The 21,434-nt window shown below is 45.4% G+C and overlaps 2 protein-coding genes and 1 non-coding gene across 6 annotated transcripts; 2 read left to right on the forward strand and 1 right to left on the reverse strand.

The window, feature by feature from the left end:
- Nucleotides 1-126: 126 nt before the first annotated feature.
- Nucleotides 127-275, reverse strand: LOC138104814 (U12 minor spliceosomal RNA). Its single transcript, XR_011148299.1, has one exon. It is a non-coding gene; the product is annotated as a U12 minor spliceosomal RNA (small nuclear RNA).
- A 291-nt stretch (nt 276-566) lies between these two features.
- On the forward strand, nt 567-14,763 carry POLDIP3 (DNA polymerase delta interacting protein 3). Of its 4 annotated transcripts, none has more exons than XM_069002304.1 (9): nt 567-698; nt 4,007-4,394; nt 6,694-6,771; nt 8,600-8,695; nt 11,164-11,346; nt 12,189-12,266; nt 12,805-12,934; nt 13,793-13,859; nt 14,201-14,763. In XM_069002304.1, exons 1-9 carry the CDS (start codon nt 640-642, stop codon nt 14,373-14,375), a joined length of 1,254 nt encoding a protein of 417 aa, XP_068858405.1. In that variant the 5' UTR covers nt 567-639; the 3' UTR covers nt 14,376-14,763. The 4 variants fall into 4 exon arrangements, with proteins under 4 accessions (XP_068858405.1, XP_068858414.1, XP_068858432.1 ...); XM_069002313.1 differs by having other exon boundaries at nt 6,697-6,771; XM_069002323.1 differs by lacking the exon at nt 567-698 and adding an exon at nt 1,238-1,432.
- Nucleotides 14,764-17,641: 2,878 nt separating this feature from the next.
- On the forward strand, nt 17,642-21,252 carry RRP7A (ribosomal RNA processing 7 homolog A). Its single transcript, XM_069002357.1, has 7 exons — nt 17,642-17,744; nt 18,099-18,241; nt 18,430-18,555; nt 18,834-18,957; nt 19,574-19,671; nt 20,082-20,280; nt 20,770-21,252. Exons 1-7 carry the CDS (start codon nt 17,693-17,695, stop codon nt 20,853-20,855), a joined length of 828 nt encoding a protein of 275 aa, XP_068858458.1. The 5' UTR covers nt 17,642-17,692; the 3' UTR covers nt 20,856-21,252.
- The last annotated feature ends 182 nt before the right edge of the window (nt 21,253-21,434 follow it).

A 21,434-nucleotide genomic window follows, 5' to 3' on the forward strand; every position in this document is an offset into this window, starting at 1 on the left:
GCAGTTTCTGGCTGTGATGCACCAACGCGGGGCACCGGCACTCTCCCGCCTGCCCACAGCCCCGGGAGCAGCGCTGCGCACACCAGCCCCCGCAGGTCTGTCCTTGGGACGCGCGGCACGGAGGGTCGGGCAGATCACAACACCCGGGCATCCCGCGAAGTAAGCGGGGCACCCGGGGGCGACCTGTACCCGCGCAAAAATTCCTCTCACATTCGGAGTGAGGACCCGGGCGTCACCCCGGGTCGTTATTTTCCTTACTCATAAGTTTAAGGCATGCCGAACCTCCTCCCGCGCCGCGGGTACACTGCTCCGCACTAGCTCTACAGGTTAGGGCGAGCGCTTCGCCACCCCGCCTGATGCCGCTTCAAGCTGCCTGGCACTGTCCTCACCATTCCGCGCGGTCCTTATCCCCTTCCGCGCCGCGGGACCGCTGCCGCGGGGCGAACGGGACCGCAACGTGCCGCGCCGTATGCAAATGACGGGCCCGGGGACCGCGGGGGGTTGTGGGGCGCCCCGTCGCATCGGGGCGGAGCCGGGGCGGGGCCCGCCATACTTCTGGGGGCGGGGCGAGGAGCGGAAGTCCTACGGTGGCACCTCCGGGATTCGCTCGCTGCGTCTCATCGTTGGGGCCGCGACAAGATGGCGGACCTGTCTCTGGACGAGCTCATACGGAAACGCGGTGTGACGGTGAAGGGAAGGTGAGCGGCTGGGAGGGCGACGCAGCGCCTCGGGCCCGGCGGCCCCCGGCCGTGCTTCGCGTCTCCCTTCGGGTGGCTCCGCTCCGGGGGCTGGGGGCCGCAGCTGCCTCGGCGCGGCCCGGCCCTGCTCCCGCCCTCGCGTTCCCATTGGCTGAGCCGCGGGCCTGCGAAGCCGCGCCGCGATGCGATTGGCGGCGGCGGCCGTCACTCAGGGCCGGGGCGGGGGTCGGCCCCCCATGTCGGCCCTTGTGCCTGGCGCTGCCCCGGTGGGGCAGGAACACGCACCGGCACATCCCGTCTCGTTCTTTTAGGGATTCCTGGCACCGTCCCTTGTCTCGCTGAGTCCTCTGACTTGCGCTGTCCCCGCTGCCTCGTACTTGTCCGCGCCGATTAACCCAGCGCTGCTCCCCATAGCGGGGTCGGCGCCCCTGAGCCCCCCTCGGTATCCGGGCTGCAGGTGTTAATCCGGGCAGTGCCCTGGGGTGCCCGGTGCCCCCGCGCTCCCCCGAGCGGCTCGGTGCATTGTGGGAGAGCCGTGGGAGGGCTCGTGGTGCTCGGGGAGCCGTAACCGACCGGGGCTGCCGGGCACCCGCGCGGGCGAGGCTGCCGAGCTTCGGCCGCGTCGCTGCCTGGGCCTCGGAAGCTGTCGTCCCTCTAGCGTAGTTAGTGGTGCTCCGACAGATTGTCTGAAGTGCTTAGAAGACGTGGAGCATGTTGCAGATCAGAGCTACAAGGTCAGATTATTTCTTTGCATGGCAGATGTCTCCAGTGTAGGCTGGGCTATTTACTGCCACAGTTGGCAGTTCTTACCTGGATTCTGCTTCGGTAGCTTTTCATCTTCCCTTTTGTCATGGTCTCTTAATGCTTCTGAAGACCTTGTCCCCCATCTCTGTTAGCTCAATATGGTCTTGCTTTGTTGGGGTTTTTTTTGTTCCTGTTTGTTTTTTTTTTTTAATTTATTGGTCTTAGTTTTTAACTCTGAATGTATAGACACTTACATGTCCCGAGTAATATTCTGAAAGTTACCTGCTAACATATACTACCAAAACATTCAAACATATTTAAATCCTAGTCTAGACAAGGCCTTGGCTTTGCGATTTCATTCATGTTATCCTGCATATTTGGAACAGTCTTAGGCTGCTTACTATGCTCCAAGTACCTCCTTTATCCTTTTTCAAATCCCTCCTTAACTCTCATTTCTTCCAAAAATCTTTCCTGCTTTTTTTTGCTGAACAGTAATCTCTCTGCTGTACTGTAAGAATTGTTGTGCCCTGCACTCCTCTTGTATGTCATGTTTAGCTCACTTTATAAATTTCTGAGGTAGCAAACTTGGCTTTGTGAAGGCTGGATAAACTGAACAAACTTAAATCATTGCATTCATGCTTTCAGTAGTCTAAATTAAATAAAAGAAAAATACTTGCCTATAAAATGTACTAATCCATAAAATATTCAAGCCAGAGCTTGGAATCTTGGAAAGTGAATTAGATGTTTGAAATCCGCTTTTATTTCAGGTGCTGTGGCACAAACACCTAAGCAGTTAATGCTCTTGTAGGGTAAGCAATTATCTGGGGAAGACAGTTGCTTATTAGGGTAAACACAACTCTTCAGAAATGGTGTAATATTCACTACAGTTTTTTAACCTATTTCATTGGGTTTTGTCATCAACAGTCTTAACTAATTCTGGTTTAAATGTTGATACATACATCTCTTGTTTTACTTTGACCTGTCTCATGAACCACTCATCCAGCCCTTTGCAGCACTCTAGCTGAATGCTTTCAACATGGCTAAATAAATGCTTTTAAAATTGCAAGGAAAGGCTTGCTCTGTGTCTGTTGCTTTGTGGGTACTGTTACTCTTCTGTATTATTCCGGGTATATTTTCGTAGATGGTCTTAATAATGCTCCTCTTTCTTCTAGCTGGTTTGCTTTGGCTGTAAGAGAGCTGCAGGATTCTTAGATAGGTAATAAAATGGGATTCCAGTCCCAGCTTTCCAAACATCTGGACACAAGAATAAAAGAGACAGAAGCAGAGGTTTCATCACTTGTTTAGTTGGTTGGTTGGTTAATTGGTTTTTTTTAAAAGATATCTCCACTGAAAATACATGACTGTAAATAATGTGAAGGTTGTGGAGTTAGATCAGGAAATACTGATATAAAGATGTATTAAAATTGAAATAGCATCATCATTTGATTTTATGATACTAACCTTTTGAGAATTACAACAAATTCCAGGTATCTACTTTTAGACTTTATAGTGCTGGACGACACATTTCTGAAAGCAGATAAACACTGTAGCCCTCTATTTTGACATTTAATAAGTCAACAGCAAGAATATTTTTTCAGTATCTTAACTTTAAAATTTCTCTTACTACTTTGTCTTTTTTTTTTTTTTTAAATACAAAGAAACCCAATAGGAAAACACTTTAAAAATACTCATCAGAGGAACTCTGTTAAAAAATTAGATCAACTGGTTTTGTTCTTAGGGCAGATTTTGAAAAAAGTGTAGCAGACCTGTCATAAGAAGGTAGTTCTAGTTTTCACCCCATACTGAGCTGCTTTTATGAATACTTGTCTACAAGTACAAATGCTGTAGTTCTTGTGGGCTGTTGTCTTTCTGTGCTCAGTATTGCAATAATGATGTGCTTAAAAAGTAAAGGCTGCCGAGTGCAGTAGTTCTTTTAGTAGATTAAAGAAGAGGCAGTCATGTTAGAAAGTACTTTGACTTATGACTATTCCTGCTGGAAGCTAATTAACCTTGAAACTGGTGGCTTTGAACTGAGATTGTTACTGGTGCTTGTACATCCTAAAATTCAAGTTGCTGTGCACCCACAAATCTGAACTTGCTGCCCAGAATTCTTGAAATCATGTGTAATTCCATGTTTCCTTTGTATCAGGATGTGTTATTGTATTACAAAAGATGCTTTAGGAGACCTGTTCAGTCCTCAAGCTAGAAGGTCTGTTCCTGTTCTTCTTTGTCTTCACAGGTTTCCCCAAAGTACCCAAGTTGTTGAATTTTGTTTAAATACAATTTGTACTTAGCACAGCTGAAGTCAGACCCTTTACTTTGTAAATGTGGGCTTAAGGATGGATTTTGGAAACCAGTTCCTTAGCTGTTTATGTAGGAACTAAAATCCAGCATAAAACATCTTAGGAACTCTACTGTTGTATTTAAGACATCCAACCAGAGTTGATTTCTGTGCAGGAATAGTGAACTTTGTTTGCTGCAACACAAATACTTTTATTGACACTGAATCACATCTTATAATGCCTGAAACCTTTTTCTTTTTCATTTTCTTTGTTTTTCTCCAGAATTAACACAAGGCCAGTGTTTGGGGGTGTAAGATCTCGCATTGGGATCCAGCAAAATCTTCTAAATAGATCATCACCAGCTGTGAGCTTCCAGCGGACATTTGATGCCCGACAGAAGATAGGACTCACTGATGCCCGACTCAAGCTGGGGGTTAAAGATGCCCGTGAAAAACTGGTTCAAAAGGACGCTCGGTTCAAAATCAAAGGGAAGGTGCAGGATGCTCGAGAGATGTTGAATTCCCGTAAGCAGCAAAGTGTTGTTGCTGAAAAGGTGACCAAAGTGGTGGATGCCAGAGAGAAGATCAGCTTAAAAAGGAGCACTCCCGCTGCTATCAGCCCAGCTATGGGGACAGTAAATCCAGCCATGAAAATCACCAAAACTATCCAAGTAGGTGAAGCGAGTCACCTCTGAGCCCCTTCGTTACTCTACAGCAGTTCAGTAGACACGATAATACATGAATATGTTCATATCATTAACAGTAGAAGCGACAATGATACAGTTCTTTCCAGCCTGTGGGGTAGGATTCTGATCCTTTTGTGTGTCCTTGCAGCTGCTTGGGACTTCTTGTAGAATCACACCTTTCACTTAAATTTTCATTTTAATTTTAGGCCCAAAAAGACTAAGGCAGCGCTCCTGTCAGCATTAAAGGAGATGTCTTGAATGGTTAAGTAGTCTCCTTCCTACCTGAATGCAAACAAAATGATGCAGGGTTTTTTGTCATTCTTAATACTGCCCCTGTTTAAAGTCTGGTGCGGTGGATTGTCCTGTGTAGGTAACTGGTTTATCCTAGTGGTGGGATAACAGTTTAGAATATGCAGCTGTATTTGTTTTTAAGAAAATTTAAAATTCAATTAACCCTTCTACAATTTTCTCCCTTTATACTTGTGTGGTTTTCAGGAATGCCCTGGTTTCCAGGGAGTTGCCTGATCTCGTGAAGCATTCCTGCTGAAGCTCAAGATTTATTTCATTTGTATTGTAATCAGTTGATCACCCTGACCTGCTGATTTCCTGGGCCAGTTTTCTGATTTCACTTTGCTATGTTCACAGTAACTCGATTCTTAACCAGCTTCTCTGACAAACAACTGCTGTTGAACTGTGTGTCTGTTAGGTACAATGGGTAGAGTCAGAAGAGAAGTTTCCAGATTGTTGGGATTGTTGCTTGAGTGGTTTTGCTCCTTACCTCTACAAGCATGTAACTGAAGTTCCCAGCCTACCTCTTCCATTTTTCTCCTCCCAAAAATCCGCTGTGTGCTTACACATACCCAGAAATCTCTGTCGCCATCAGTTTGAAAGCCTAGATGAGTCTGCTTTCTGTTCAGCTGTGGGTTTTGCTCAAGAGCATCAAGCATGTTTCTTCTGCAGATCAGCCTAGGAAGTTTTCCACTACTGTGCAGGTTTACTGCCAGGCTGATGTAAGAAAGAGAAAGGACTCTTGAGGCAGTCTGTTTAGCAGTCATTAATTAGGAGGGTGATTAGTACTCTTGCTGTCCTTCTAAGCCAAATCACCAGCATCAGCTGTGAGAAATTGATCATTTTCTACAAAGTTTCTAGGCATTAAAGTAGTTTCTAGAGACTTGGTGCAGTAGCTGTTTGTTCTGACCTGGTGTTTTGGGGTTTTTTTGTGACTTGATTTTACCAATAGTATTTTCAGTTTATTAGACAACATAGTTCAAGGAAACATATATATTTATATATAGGGTATAGTGGTGATTCAGACTGTAGACAGAACCTTGCACATGAGCAATTATCTAAACATTTTTCAAAATATTTGTACTGAAATTCCAAATTGCCCATGATCCTCCTATCTTCCCAAATGCAGAAGTGGAGTCAGACTAGTGTATCTTGATCCAAGGTACAGCACACAGCTCTGAATGTGCTGTCCTGAGGTCTTGTTTCTCATAAAGCAAGGAAAAATCTTTGAAACCAAAAAATTACCGTAGGTCTGCTGATGTTCTGTAGGATGGGTATCCTTGTTTCTGAATTGATTAGCAAATTGAAACATGAGGTGCTATGGTGTAAGTTGCAGTCTAGAGAAAATGCAAAGGTGAAGATTTTACTACCTGTGTTTTTTTGTAAGAAGAGATCCATTCTTTAATGGACAGCTCTAGCTTTTTCAAAAAACAAAAGGGCATTTTTAAGGGTGTTGTTGCATGATTTCAGTTATTGATGAGTACAGCTACATTTGCTACCTCCTTCTGCTGTGGTTTCTCTGTTTCATGATATAATGGGCTGCAGAAGGGGCAGCTCCACTACCCTGTGCATAATTTTATTCCACTACAGCTTATTCCAGCTCTAGTGCAAAGGGTCAGTATATACTACTTCTGCTTGATGGAGATGTTTAGTTTAGTTATGTTTAGTTACCTCTAGCATGAAAGAAGAGACACTTTCTGACTTAACCCCATTCGTGGTTTTGCATTGGCAGAAGTGTAGATCTAGCCAGTCCTGACAGGACTGAAGTTAATTTAGTTAATCTTAGATTTTAATTTAAGTGACGCTATCTCATATTGAACATATCATAGAAAATATAGGTGTTACCTAAGAGCATATTGTGGTAATATATTTCAAAGCAGGAAGGTGAGTTTCATTTAAGTGATCTCAGGGTATTCAACTAAAGCTTTGATCTTCTGAAAAGAGGACCTGAAGGACTGTAGTGCATAATGCTTTGGTTCTTTATCTCTAACTGTAGCAGAAAGCTCCAGTTCCTGGACACTCTCATCCAGCAGGAATGAGGATCAATGTGGTGAACAACCATACACATAAACAGGTGTGTACCTGCTCTGTACTCTTTTACTTTTGGCAGGGAAGATGTGTCCATAAATGTTAGCAGGTGCAAAGAAAACTCTTAAGTAGGAAAGAAAAGTGTTTGAAAGTTCTCCATCAGCTTAGCTTCCATGTCTTGCATGGTTAAGATAGTTTTGTGGTAGCTGAGGTTTTCATTTAGTATAATTTATCTTGATTCCTTGTGCATTATCTGAATGAGAAGTAGATATTCCCAGTTTTATCTGTGTGTGCTAATGGTATTTTTTTTCCCTAGAGGCTGACCTCTAGCTCTGATGTTTTTCTATAAATTTCTTAGTGACACCACATCAGATCAAGTTGTTGGTTGTTTTGATTCACCATGCTGCCAGCCTCTTCAGAGAGTGGATGTGATTGTACATGGTCAAATGTGCTACAGTGAGGTGGGAGAGGGTATAATCTTCCTGTGAAATCCCAGCTGTGGGCCACTGCTGGAAACCTGATAGTGAATGATGTTAACTAGTATTCTGATGTACTTACAAAGTTCCCATAGCCCTTACCAAGCAGATTTTGAGAAAGACCCTAGAGTATCATCTTTATGGGATCAGTTTTAAAGGCCTTTGTCACAGCCCCCAGCCATTGAGCCACCTTACTACCTTGGGTGCTTTCAGAGAGGAATTGCATGGTTTTATTACTTACATTATTTTGTGTGTGTACACATAAAGTATTGCATGAAATACTGGAAAACTGACATTCACAATATCATGTCAGCAGACTGTGATTACAGTAACTTCAGCTACTTGTGTATGTTACTGTTATGCTGGCCTGCTACTCTCACCTATCCCAGATGCTGTTGTTTAAGGAAGTGTCTTCATTATTCTGACGTCATCCCTGTAAACGTGGAATCCGTTCATTTTGTCTCAAACTCAAGTCCATTGTCCTGATGCCTAGTGTTTTTCCCAGCTCTTTTATTTTCTGCACAATTCTCCTCTGTTCTCTATCCGTTTTGGTGGGTTTTTTTCCTTCATAGCATTTCTGTGACTGGAACAACTTCCCTGTTTGTAAACCAGAATCTTGCTGACTATGACAACCCACTGATTTTGCAAGCTCTCATTGCTAATCCCTCCATTTTTCTTTACCTTTTTACTGAATTAATGGGAAGCTGTTTGCAGTTGTGATTTCTTATGTTCTGGGCACTGCCATATGTGTTTAGACTTTTCTTTAACATTATTTAGAGTCAATGAAAAAAATACTCGTGTGGGAGTTCACCTCAGTATTCTAAGGCAGGGATATGAGTGTTAAGTTGAACTGGAAAATTAATTATTCGTTCAGTAAAGCTCTTAGTGCAGTCTTTTCTAGAGCCAGATGGATATGTTCTATGCTAAGAAGAGCAGGCTATTCAAAAGGAATGTTCACTTTAGGTGTAGTCAGCAGGGATTTGTTTAATTAAAACAACAACCAAAAAACAACAACAACAAAAACCCACCACACACCCCCAAGCTAATTTCAAAATTACATGCACGAGCTTCAACTGTAAAGGTAGGAGGGTGCTAAAAAGTAAGACACTGAGGCTTTATTCCATTAATGTAGCTTCAGCAGTCCTAGTGAGGTCTAGGAGTAGAGGAATCTGTATGTGATTTCAGTATATCTAGGGAAACAGTTTTACTGTGGTGTTTTTGGAAGGGAAGTCTGATAGTTTTTATACTGTGTTTTGACATGGACTTGTATACCTGAAGCTAAAATCCAGTGTAATTGTGTTCATTAGCTGAAGATGGTGAAGGCAGGAGAAAACTACCTATTTTTGAAATGTCTGAATGAAATCTATGTGCGTGTAAGCTATTACCTCTTCACTTCAGGGTCTGTATGACACAGAAGATGATGATGAAAGCGTCTCTCCCCTTCCTAGCAAACAGATGAAAATCACCACCACAAACAGTTTCCTGCACAACTCGGTAAGAGATTATTTCAACAGTCCCCACCATGCCATGCTCACATTGCATGGACACGGAGGCTGTGTCTTTACAGGGCTTATGTTCTTTTAAAGTCTGTAAAGTATGTTTTCTTCTCAAATATTTGCTCTTCACCCCACCCTTCCTTTGTGCCAATGCTTCTACTGTTATTTTTGGAACAGAGTTCTTTTAGGGTAACTGGTTTTATGGGCCCTTAGCAGCCAGAATGTGTGCTTTCTGCCCTGCTGGCAGGTTGCTGCCTCTGGCTCTTGACTCTTCTTGTTGAGGAAGTGCATTTAACCTGTCTTGTTACTGTTTGAGTAAACCAGCAAGGGAAGCTTTCTGCTGCTTCTGGAGACTGGGCATCAAAGCAGGAAATCTCTTGCTGTGTAAAAATCTTAGTAGGCATCTTGCTGGGGAGGACTGTTGCTCCGGAGAAGATGGAATTTCAGTACAGACAAATGTAAGGTCCTGCTTTTGGCATGGGGTGATGCTCTGCAGCTTAAACTGAGAATTGACTGGCTAGAAAGCAGCTTTGTAGGAAAGAGCCTGGGGGTCCTGCTGTGTGATCTGCTAAGAATGAGTGAGTAGTGCATCCTTCCAGCAACAAAGGCCAACTGTAGATGTAGTGAAATCATAGCCGGGAAATCAAGGAAGATAATTATTCCTGTTTGATATTTTGAGAATGCATCTGGAATTCTGTGCCTATCTCGGGGCTCTGTGATACAAGAAAGATGTGACTGGAACCGGTACAACAAGGTGGTCAGAGGGTTGCAGCGTATTATGTGTGAGGAGAGGGTGAGAGAGCAGTGTCTCAAGGCTGAGAAGGCTGTAGTGAGATCTGTCCACTCTCACTGCCTGGTCATGGAAAAGGTAAAACCCAGGTCCTTCTCAGGAGTGACCATGGAGAAGACAAACCAATAAATTTACTGCAGCAAAAGAAATTCTAGCTGGTGAAATTCTCATGGTATTGATCAGCATCTGGTACAGGCACCCGGGGGGGTTGTGCAGTCATCATTCTTGAATATTCAGTGCTTAGCTGGATAAGGCCTTTAGCCAACCTAATGTGTCTTTGAAGTTAGCCCTGTTTCAGACATGGGAGTTGGCCAGAGGTTTGTACTAAGTTATTCTCTGGTTTTGGAAAAGCAGATTCATGTGGTTTTACTGTCACACAGGCACTGCAGTACAGTGATTACCCCAGGAATTTATTTCCTCATGTGGGTATTCAGAATAGAGCTTCTGGCTATTTGTGATCCTCAAATAATCTTATGAGGGTTTTTGGGGGGTTTTTTCAGGAGTAAATTTGTTCTTTCCAGTACAAAGTTTTACAAACTTCCAAGCACAAGTTTTAGTCTGGCTTTAAACTCAGGTATTTCCAACTACAAAGGTTAGGTTCTGTGTCTTTGTGTGCCCTAGCTTGGTGATTCTGAGGAATTACTGCTCTTTGTACTGGGGCTTCTCAGTCTTACTGTTAATGAGCAATCTTTGTGAGCACTTTGTAAAGTACTTGAAAATCTTCGGATGAAAGGAGCTTTTCAAATTCAGATCATATTGTTAAAGTTCATTTAAGAAAAGTATGAAACCAAAAAGTGCTTATGGGGTGTGCCAGTTTGGACAAGTTTGGAGGAAAATATCCTCTTGATAGAAGGCAGGTTACAACTAGCCCTCTTCCACCAGGTTTGGGAAAAAATAAATTTTCCTCGAAGGAAAGTGAAAGAGATAAAACTATTTATTTAACAAATACACAGGAAAAGGATAATAATGCTAAATAATGAAACCTCTCTTGCTGTGGAGAGAAACCTTGGAAAAATTCAGAGTTCTTTTGTAGAGGGTCTCTCTCCTCCTCCTCAGAGCTGGGTCGTGGGCCCACCTCCAGGGCCTCGGTGGAGAACTATCCCGAGGTGTTCTGATGTTGAAACAGTCCAGAAAAAGAAGGGAAAAAACCCAAAGTCCCAGGAAAATAAAGTTCAACTCTCTGTCTCTCTCCGGAGAAAAAGAAGCCAAAAACCTGGCTGGAAAGCAAGCAGGATTCTTCCTCCCCCTCTTGCTGCTGCTGTTAGAAGCAGAGGCGTCTGTGTATCTCTGGTCCTTGAACAAACTGCTTTGAAGAGTTCACTCGGGTTTTTTTCCTCTGCCCCCTCTCAGGCTCAGTTTAAAGGCGCAGAAAGGCACAAAATTAATTTCTGGGCATGGAGTGGCAATAGGGGATACACATCATAAAGTCACCCCAAGACATGGGGGAAGTGCTGTTTCTGGATAAACATACCTTTTTATATTTATGCCCAGAAGCTTTTGCTGATTTATTTTTTTCAGAGCCTTTTGAAAGTCTCCAGCACTGTAGTGGTTTTGACAGTGGGATGGACATGCAGTTCTTAGTGCATACTAGTAATACTCTAGTGGTGATGCTTGAAGAAGAGTGATGGCTTTTTGTAGGCCGCAGCTCTGAGATACTTTCTTTTTTCTTCCTGTAGACCGGTCTGAGCAGCAATAAATTCTCTTTGTCCAAGACTGTTCCCCTGACTAAAGTGGTCCAGAACGATACATACACAGCTCCACCTGCACCTCCCACTGCTATGCGGACAAAGGCCTTGACAAACATGTCCCGGACCTTAGTGACAAAGGAAGAGCCTCCAAAAGAGCCAGCACCTGTTGAGGTGAGCTCAGGGAAGGGGAAAATGCTCTTTATAGAAGTCTCTGAAACATCTGAAACTTGCTGTTCATCAGACATGTGAGCAGCTCATTTCTGCCTGCCTTTCACCATTACAGGGACATCATTAAGGTTATTCTGGTAACTGCAGTCCATGTCCCAAGAATTTGAAACCTGTCTAAACATCCTTTCCCTGCACATGGTCCTGGAGGAATCCATATTACAGGGAGGTGGCAGTTTTTGTTTGGACACTCCTTGGCAGCTTTCATGTCCCTAGGAGTAGTGTTTTAACACTATTTGATATGTTGTATGTCCACTCCAGCTAGCAAGGAGAAAAAAGAGTTCTTCCAAATACAACTTCTTGCTGTACACATGAGACCTCCCAGACAATTTGTAGACAGCCTGCCTGGAATTGCTTTGCCAAACTGCCTGATAGTGGGTGCAAGTAACCCAGCAGGTGTTCCTAGGTGTGTTGAGTTCAGCATGCTCTTGAGAGGCTGGAGCTGTATTTTGGGGTTTGCTGGCTGGTGTAGAGTACAACAGAGACAGACTATTAAAACTGTGGGCATGACCAGAGTACTGTGTATGCAGATTAAGTTAGTGTTATTCTTGGGATAAGAGTGAAAAGTTACTTCAGAGAGAAACTAGCGTGGAAAAGGAGCTTCTTTTTGCCATCAGATGAGCTGGGCTTTAGTAAACATTGATACTTCTCATTACTAGCTGTAGCTCTCTCCTTTGTGTGTGTGTACAGACATACCCTTAGTGACTTTTTATTACTTTCTCTGCTGTGCTGTATTGTGGGCTGTATTTCTGACCTTTTTCATGTGATGCATTTGTTTGTGTTGGCAGCTGGCGTTCAGTCCTTTGGAAGGCACAAAGATGACTGTAAATAATCTGCATCCTCGAGTCACAGAGGAAGATATTGTTGTGAGTGTTGCTTACTGCCAAACTGTGCATGTATGACACTTTATCCTACCTCTTTTGATAAATCACTTGATCTATGGAGAATGCAGCGAAGAGGGGTGTGATGTGGGTTTACTGTCCTTGCAAAACCTTTGAGGGTTCTTGATTGTTTGGGGTTTGTTTACATTTTTTTTAAGTTCTTAAGAAAATGGGACAAAATCTCAGAGAGTATTTTGAGATACCTGATATCACAGAAGACTACATGCCAAATGATGCTTCTGCCCAAACTTATGCCCCCATCCAAATTATCTAGGGGCTTCCATTCTCACTGGGCTGCAAAATAATCTGGTCTTCCTGTGTGAAAAACACTACTGGGTACTGGCCCTGAACTTGTGTAGTCTCTATTACTAGTGCCAGGAACTTATAACAAACACAGTAAGACAAGTGTCCAGATCCTGTCAGGTATTTAATAAGCAGGATGGGTGGTGTGGTGAAGCAAGTAAAGCCTTCTCATGCAGAGCCTTTGATGTGACCATGGTCATGACTGACTCTCTGCCCTCAGGAGTTATTCTGTGTGTGTGGAGCTCTGAAGCGAGCCCGGCTGGTGCACCCTGGAGTGGCTGAGGTAGTATTTGTGAAGAAAGAAGATGCTATCACAGCATATAAGAAATACAACAACAGGTGCTTAGATGGTAAGTTTGATGCCAGAGTTGCATTTAGGATAAATAAATTAACAATGACTTTTCCACCTGAGTGGAAGGTTTAAAAGCGTCCTAGGTGTTAATATGCTAGCAAGAGAGAAATACCAGAAAGTCAGTTCAAGAGCTAAGTAAGGTGGTAACTGCTGTGTAACTAGCTGAATATATGCACAGTTCATTTAAATGCAATAAAAAACCCCACCCACGTTTTCCTAAAAAAAGAAGGTTCAGAGCTGGAGGCAGGGTCCTGATGAGTCTCCTGGTCTAACTTCCAAATGAAGTTTGTTTCTAGTATGGCACCAAGAGCTGGATAGTCCTTAGGAAGGCTTCACCTGCTTACAGAGCTGCTTGCAAAGTACAAGTAAAACTAGCATTTGCAATAGTTTCAGGGTGTACTCAGAGATATTTTGAAATGGACTTGTAAAACAGTATCAGATTCTCCATAAACTTTGAATAATGCCATTTTATTTTTTAACCATGTTAAACTGAAATTAGTGTTGAACTGTTAATTTTTAGCTGGAAATAGGTGCTTTTTCTTTCTGTAGATTGAGAGATGTTTTATGGATGTTAGATGAGGAGTAGACAGCTAAGAATGGGAGATCCTCTTGTGTCCCTGCTAAGAGCTTCATACTTCTGTGTAACTTGTTAATTAGTGTGATCCTTTATACTGTACTGAATGTTTCAGTGGCTCTTCTGTTGCTCTGATTTTGCAACAGGAGATTTATCAGCTGTTCATCCTCATGTTTCCCCAGCATGTTGAACTCTTATTGCTTGCACTGTTGTGTGATGTTTCAAGGATCTCGCCTTACCCCAATTCTGATAGAATGAATTTTGTATTTTGTTTTTATTTAGGTCAACCAATGAAATGCAATCTTCATATGAATGGGAATGTCATCACCTCAGACCAGCCTATATTGCTGTAAGTGTCCTTCAGTGGGGAAAAGAACCAAATGCTTTTGCAGGTTCTATTTTGAGAATTGTTGTCCCATGAATTTTCTTTCTCTCCCCTTCTGTGGCACAGTATGTTGAGTGGAGTGCAATGTAGCTTGACTACATAGTGTTCTCAGCCCTGAGGCTCATAATCTGAGATGAGGATGTTTTCTTGTGAGAAAAGCATATTTAAAACCTTTATCTCTAATATTGGTGGGGGGAGCAACACTCATAACGGTAAATGCAGACAGTGTTAAAATTTATTTATCATAAAGAGAGGTTAAATGCTGCCTTTTTTTTTTTTTTTTTTTTTTTTTTTTAATCCTCCAGCCGATTGAGTGATACCCCTTCAGTGAAGAAGGAAGGGGAACCACGCCGGCCAAGTGCAAGCGCCTCTTCAAATCCCCCAGCTGAAGTGGACCCTGAAACTATCTTGAAGGCACTCTTCAAATCCTCAGGGGTCTCTGCCTCTGTGCAGCCCACAGAATTCAAAATTAAACTCTGAGAGGGGAGAGCAAGCAGTGGACTGGAAAACTCATATAAGTTGGGGGATGAGGAAAGTGCAGGAGTGCAGATGTTATTTGCATTTGCCTATCCTGAAATTTTTTGTTTTCTATGATCGCTACCTTACTGTACAGTAGTGTTTCCTCTTGTGTGTGTACTTTCTGTTTTCATAGTTGGAGTTTCCTTCCATGATTTTTTTTTCCCAAGAGAATAACCTCCCCCTTCTGCCAGTAATGTATTACCAAGCATATACCATGTAACTCCATCCTTTACTCCAAAGCCTCCAGTGGCCATTAAAAGTGCACATAGACTCTGAGGGAAGGAGTGGTGATCTCCTTCTCTTTTCTTCTGACTGACCTTTAAGTAAAAGGTGCATCCCCTTGATTGTCCGCAGGCAAGACCACTGCATTGTTTCTGAAGTTGCTGCGCTGGGTACCAAGTCAGGTTGGGGTCTGTACAGAAAGCACTTGTATGCCATTTGTTGGCATACCTCTTCCTTCTGGCTGTTGGACACTTTCCTGCTCAGCAGCTGTGACCTTGAGAAGAAGCAGGAAAAGCCGAGCTGCCTGCTGTGTGTGCCAACGGCGACATCAGGCAGAAAGGCCGTACGCACAAGTGCACCAGCCACTGTGCTATGGGCAGGGATGTTTCAACTCTGGTAGTGCTGGAGGGCTGTTCTGGCAGTTGTACAATGAATATATTTGCTCGGGAGGGTCAGGCTCAGTTGCTCTCCTCTTTCTGGACAGAAAAATTAAGAACCAGTCACGTTCAGAGCTAGACAAAGCCCAGCTGTTTGACTTCCATTAGGCTACATTGCCTCCTCCTGCTGATGCACAGACATGAATTTCTTACCTTCTAACTCACCCAGTTTCCTATAAAAAGGAAGGACCTGGGACCCTTTTCAGATCCTAATACACACAAAGTCTTGTGTCTGAGTACTCATTTCTTTGAGAGATGCTCTTTGGGCTGCTGTGTTGGTATGCTGCTGGCATGCATGGATTTGGAGGATGATTGCTGCAGTGTATGGCTTCAGGGAGAGGTTTAGGAGCAGAGGGCAGTTAGCACTGTGTAAGGAACAGGGGAGAGGAATGTCAAGTCCCGTGCAGGGCAACGAGGGTGGTGTGGGCCAGCGAGTGTGTGTGACAGGCCACTAGGTGGCACTTCCAGTACTTCCCATTGTTTGTACGGCATTGGCACCTCGGATGTTGAAAGTCCTAATAGCTCCACTCATTTGTATTTGTTCAAATTGTATTCTGAGAGGAAAGCTAAGAGCAACTTCCAAAATCTGGTTGGGGTTTGAACTTGATCCTACTAGCTGGGAGACTAACCTAATCCATTCTGTTGAGCTCTGCTGAGTAGCTCCTGGAAGTCCAGATTCTGTTTCTTGGACAACCTTACATTTCTTTTGCTTTCTTGTTCTGTATGACTTCTTTCCTCTATCTAGCTCGTGCAGACCATTCCTCTATTTCACTGTATCCCTTTTAGCCATAGAAATAAGGACTTGGCAGGACTGGTTTTTCTGGAGTACTCTCTTTGGTTTGAAGGCCGGTGACACCATGATTTGGTAGGGTGCTTCAAGTGAACAGCAGATGTTGGTAGGGGAGGGGACCTAAGACAGCTATTGTTCTCCTTTTTTTAGATTGCCCACCAAATTACCTGTGTTTTAATAAAAAAAAAAAAAGGGGGGGGGGTAGGGGGAGGAAACATTAGGGATTGGAGAAGATAATGTATTACCTGTTTCTGAATAAACGTTTGTTATACAGAGTGGATTCTAAGCCTTTTTAGATGCTGTGAAGCAACTAGAGATAAGTGGTGGTGTTCCAACATGGAGTCAATTGTGCTTTCTAGGTGAGCATAGAAATTTCAAAACTGGTAACATGATGAAGAGCAAGAGGAGCATATGGGTGAGAGAACTGTTACTCATTCACCTTTGAATCTGGATCACAGACATTAGCAGCTGACTCTTGCTAAATTGGAGCCATTTGTGTCCATCTAATTCCAATTCTCTTTTCACAGAAAAAAGAAAGCAGCCTTTGTTACTGAGAGGCTAGTCGTTTAAGAAGTAATTTTATAACAAAAACAGCTTTGAAATCAGGGTACCTGTTCTAGGTGAAAAGGGGTACTTTCATTATCAGCTAGACAGAAGGCTGTTTAAACGTGAAGCCGTATTGTGAGTGCACCTCTTGCCTCTTCTGAAAGAAAGGGGAGACTCGAGGACTTTTTAAAATTAATAGCTTCATGTCAATTGAAAAGCCAAATTTTAACTTACTGTTAAACTCTGCATTATGTTTAGGTTATCTGAGAGTTTTATGATGAAATTGGCATACTTCCTTGGAAGAACTACTGACTGCTCTGTTCCATAGCTCTGTGATCTATGGCAGTATATTCTTATTTTTTATAAATCAGTGAATTAAGTGGTTGTCCAAACACCACTCCATGACTTGTCTTACAGCAGTGTCTTGGTGTACATTGGTATTCTGTTCTTGGTCAGCTCTTTAATGCACCATTGCATGGCTTCTGTTGGGCACTCAAACAAGAGTAACTCTTAGTCCTTTTCGGGTGGTTCACCTTGGCTCTCCAGTTTCTCCTGGACGTCCTGCAATTGTCATGCTAATCACGGTTTCGTACCTACCACCTTCTGTCTACATTCATCCTCATGCAACATGGTTATATTTTTGTGTTGGGTTTTTTTTTTCTGGACTGGTAGAAATTATGAACTTGCATATGAAATACTAATTGCCTGTGCTCTAAATTAATGTGCATTAATTTAGACATTAAATTAAACGGCTGGCCAGGTCAGGTGGTAGGTAATTTGTAATAATGTTTCTTTTGTTTGTTCTGGGTTCATTTCTTTTATTTCAAAAATGTGAGGACTTCTGAAGTGATGCCAAATGTGCAAGTTTGGTATATTTTCATGGCTTTTGCATGTGCCTTCCGATAATGTTCATTAACGCGATATTTGGTTGGGTTAACTCTCCATATCGTCATATTTTGTCATCTTGTACATTAGTCTTGCTTCAGTATTTTTGGAATGGTCCTGTCTTCCATTACAATCTCCTCTGTAAAGTTTTTTTTTTAGTTTTTTTAATTAACAAGAGTCTTTAAAAACAATTGTCATTGAATGTTTCTACATATCTTTAAGATTTATTTGCCTCCCTCAGACTGAGGACAGTGCCTGAGTTTTACATTGCTTTTGCAAAAACATAAATTCAACCCCGGGGCTGCGGCGAGTCCACCCGCTGCCGCCATTACCAGCGCCGCGCCGCTCCCGGGGAACTACAGCTCCCGGCGGCCCCCGCGCCACCGTGCGCAGAGAAGATGGCGGCCGCCACGGCGCGTGCGGCGGGAGCGGCGCCGCCGGGGTACACGGGTGAGGGGCAGCGCGGGGCACCGGGAGCGGGGCCGCCGGGGTACACGGGTGAGGGGCAGCGCGGGGCACCGGGAGCGGGGCCGCCGGGGTACACGGGTGAGGGGCAGCGCGGGGCACCGGGAGCAGGGCCGGGGGGGTGTACACGGGTGAGGGGCAGCGCGGGGCACCGGGAGCAGGGCCGGGGGGGGTACACGGGTGAGGGGCAGCGCGGGGCACCGGGAGCGGGGCCGGGGGGGGTACACGGGTGAGGGGCAGAGCAGGGCCGGGGGGGGGTACACGGGTGAGGGGCAGCGCGGGGCACCGGGAGCGGCTACGGGGCGGCAGCGGCGTCTCAGACTGGTGTGTGCCTCGCAGCTCTGGCGGTGAAGTTCGCGGAGCGGCAGCGCTCGCCTCACTGCCTGCTGGTGAAGGAGCACCAGGTGCGGGAAGGGGCCGATACCGCGCACCCGCCTCGCCGCACGCTCTTCGTCCTCAACGTGCCCCCATACTGCGGCCCGGTGAGTGGGGGCGGCTCGGGGCCGAGGGCAGTGCCTTGGGGGCCCGGGAGCCGGCGTGCCTTGGGCTACTGCGGGTGGGGGGCCGGGCTGGGGCCGGGGAGCCGCCCGGAGACCTCTGCAGGCTGTGCGTGGGAGGCACCGCTCCTGCTTTGCTGTACCGCGTGTTTTCTCTTACTGTCCGTGTCAAGGACTCTCTGTCTAGGCTGTTCTCTCGCTGCGGGCATGTGCAGTCTGTGGACATCTGTGACAAGCCAGGGCCAGGAGAGAAAAAAGATAAACTGACGTCCAAATTCTTCGACCACAAAACTGTAAAGGTAAAGCTCATGGGGGAGAGGAATACTGATGCTTTAGTGGGAAAAGATGGCAAGTACTGAATGGTTCTCTTCAGAACATGAGGCACAGGAAACCATATGGGGCATTGGGTGACATGATTACTTAAACTTAAGTTTACACTGTCTTTTGTTTCTTATCCTACTGCCACTTGTGGTTTGATTTTTATTTTATTTTTTTAAAGTTATTTGTACTGCAGTTCCTTGCTCCATCACCGATTTCCCTGACATATCTGACTCACCTGGGTGCTTTTTTCTTTTAGGGATTTCAAGTAGCATACGTGGTGTTCAGGAAACCAGCAGGTGTCCAGGCAGCCAAGGCTCTATCACAGGAAGGTCCCTTACTAATATCAACAGAGAGCCACCCTGTGAAAACCGGCATTAGCAGTATGTCAGCTCTAGCTATCTTTCTACTGGCTAATGGCAGGGAAGAACTACATTCATTTGCTGAATCCTACCCTGCGTGTCCCATTTTGTTTTAAGCTGGGGGATGTTCAGTGTTTTGTGTGCTTTTATTATTCACAGGGTAGCAGTGTTATTGAAGCAGGTGTTGAAGTTTGGTCCAGTGACCCTATGGGAGAAAGGGGGTCACTTGGAAGAGTGCTTTTTCCTGGCATTTTTTCAGTATTGCATAGATTCAGAGATACTGTCTGCATCTTGTCCTCAAAATGGAGACCAGACTCATGCAACAGGCACCAGTTGTCTGTCAAGATGACAGCACTTAACATATAACCTCTTGACAGAAACACAGCCCTGAATGTTGTGCCCCTTGGGCTTAAGGCTAGCCCACTTCTGCCTGGGAAAGTTGCAAACTCTTCCCATCACATATTGGTTGTGCTTGCAGCCGCAAGTCAGTTTGAGCTGTGGCAGGGGGGAAGCTGAACACAAATGGGAACAATGTGTCCTTCCCCCACTCTAGAATTCCCTCTAGAGCTGCCCAAAAGCACCACACTAGCCTGCTTCTAAGAGCAGCTACTGCTGACTTGTGCCCTCTCTGTCTCAGAGTGGATCGCCAGCTATGAGGCCTCCATCGTGGATCCTAAGGAGCTGAAGGCTGAGGTGGATGCCTACATGCAAGACTATGATAAAAAGATGGCAGAGGTAAGGCCAGGCTAAGGAGGGAGCCCAGCTAAGCAGTTTTCTTAGGGGAGAGGGAAAAAAGAGAGATTTCTCAGTGCTCCAGCCATAGGGGAAAGGGTTGAGGGTCTCTCTCTTTGGCAGAGGTTTTTTACTCCTGGTTGCTGGTGGGTGGTCAGGCCCTGGTTTGGTCTGCAACACTTGACCCTTCCCCCAGGGCTTACAATAGATATCCACAAATAAATTGTTTCCTGGCTGGCACGCAATGTTGTGACTGAGAGTTGAATGCCTACAGCCCTGATCCCATGCTTTCCTTTAAATCTTGTGTGGAAGCAGGAGCTGTAACTTTGCCTGTGTTTAAGGGAGGGCTGTGGGGGAGCTGTGCATCGGGCTGTGCATCTGCACTCGGCTGCCTCACCCTCCTGTCTTTACAGGAAGAAGCCAAAGCAGCCAAGGAGGAGGGTGTTCCGGATGAGGAGGGCTGGGTGAAGGTGACACGGAAGGGCCGGAAGCCTGGCCTGCCCCGGACAGAGGCTGCCAACCTGCGGGTGCTGGAGAAGGAGAAACAGAAAAGGGCCCGAAAAGAGCTGCTCAATTTCTATGCCTGGCAGCATCGTGAGAGCAAGAGAGAGCGTGAGTGTGCAAATCTCCTGCCCCTGCCCGTGTCTTGTCTCTCACACTGCCGCTCAAGGAGCATCCTTCTGCCTTCAGTGGAGGTTATGTCCAGCTGCCAGCAAAGGGCTGGCTGGGTCTGAATGGCCTCGCCAGCTCTTGGAAGGGCTCTTGCCACCATTTGTCCTAGCAAGGGCTGCTGGAATATTTTGTGGGAGGGTGTGCAGGTCGTGATTTTCCAAGAGATGCTTATTCAGTCTGCACAAAGGCAGCGATTGAAGGGGGGAACTAGCCAGATTCCTCCCCAAGAGGGAGCTGCAGCACCGCCGGAGATGAACGGCTGGAGCCCCAGCTTGGCACTCAGCCCAGGTGTAAAACGACCTGCTCTGAGAAGCGTGTGTTTGTGGCTGTTGAGACTCAGTCCCTCCTGGTGTGTGGAAGTGAAGCTCCCAGGAGAGGGAGATCTGCTGCTCCCGTGTGACCTGTTCTTTCTCTTTCTCCGTGTTTTAGACATTGCCCAGTTGAGGAAGAAATTTGAGGAGGACAAGCAGAGGATCGCACTGATGCGAGCCCAGCGCAAGTTTCGGCCATACTAGGTTGTGCTGAGCTGTTCCTCAGGTGCCTGTGCTGGAGAGGGTAGGAGAGATACCTACTGACTCTGTTTGCCAAAGGATTTTAAGGAACTGAGGCAGATTTGGGTTGCCTCTACCCTTGGATTGGAATGGGGAGATGCCAGCAACTCTTGCTGGAGGAGAGTTCCCTCTACTTGTACCAGTATCCTCCTGCTCTTCTGTCACTCGACCCTGTGGCACCACTTCTCAGGGTGCTCAGGTCAAGGGGCTGAGGCACATCCTGTGACAACCTGTATCTCCCTGCCACCGAAAGACACACCTCCTAAAGCTTGGTGAGAATTGGGATTGACCTAGCACAGCCTCTGCAGAGGCAGGGAATGGCTGAAGAACTGTAAATAAACTGCTGCTACTGTTTTCAGAACATGGGAATGCTTCTCTCTCCCCACCCCGGTCTCCTGTGAGAAACAGCTTCTTGTGTGCTGGGGTGGTGGTAAAAATCATGGCTTGTAACCTGGTGCTCATTTGCACATTTTATTGAAGGAAAGAGGAGGGAAGTGACTCTAGGAAAAGCCTAACTGTGAAGTTCCCAGGCCTGTTGTCACA

Source organism: Aphelocoma coerulescens, chromosome 1A (genome assembly GCF_041296385.1).
Source record: "Aphelocoma coerulescens isolate FSJ_1873_10779 chromosome 1A, UR_Acoe_1.0, whole genome shotgun sequence".
Classification (NCBI taxonomy): Eukaryota; Metazoa; Chordata; class Aves; order Passeriformes; family Corvidae; genus Aphelocoma; species Aphelocoma coerulescens.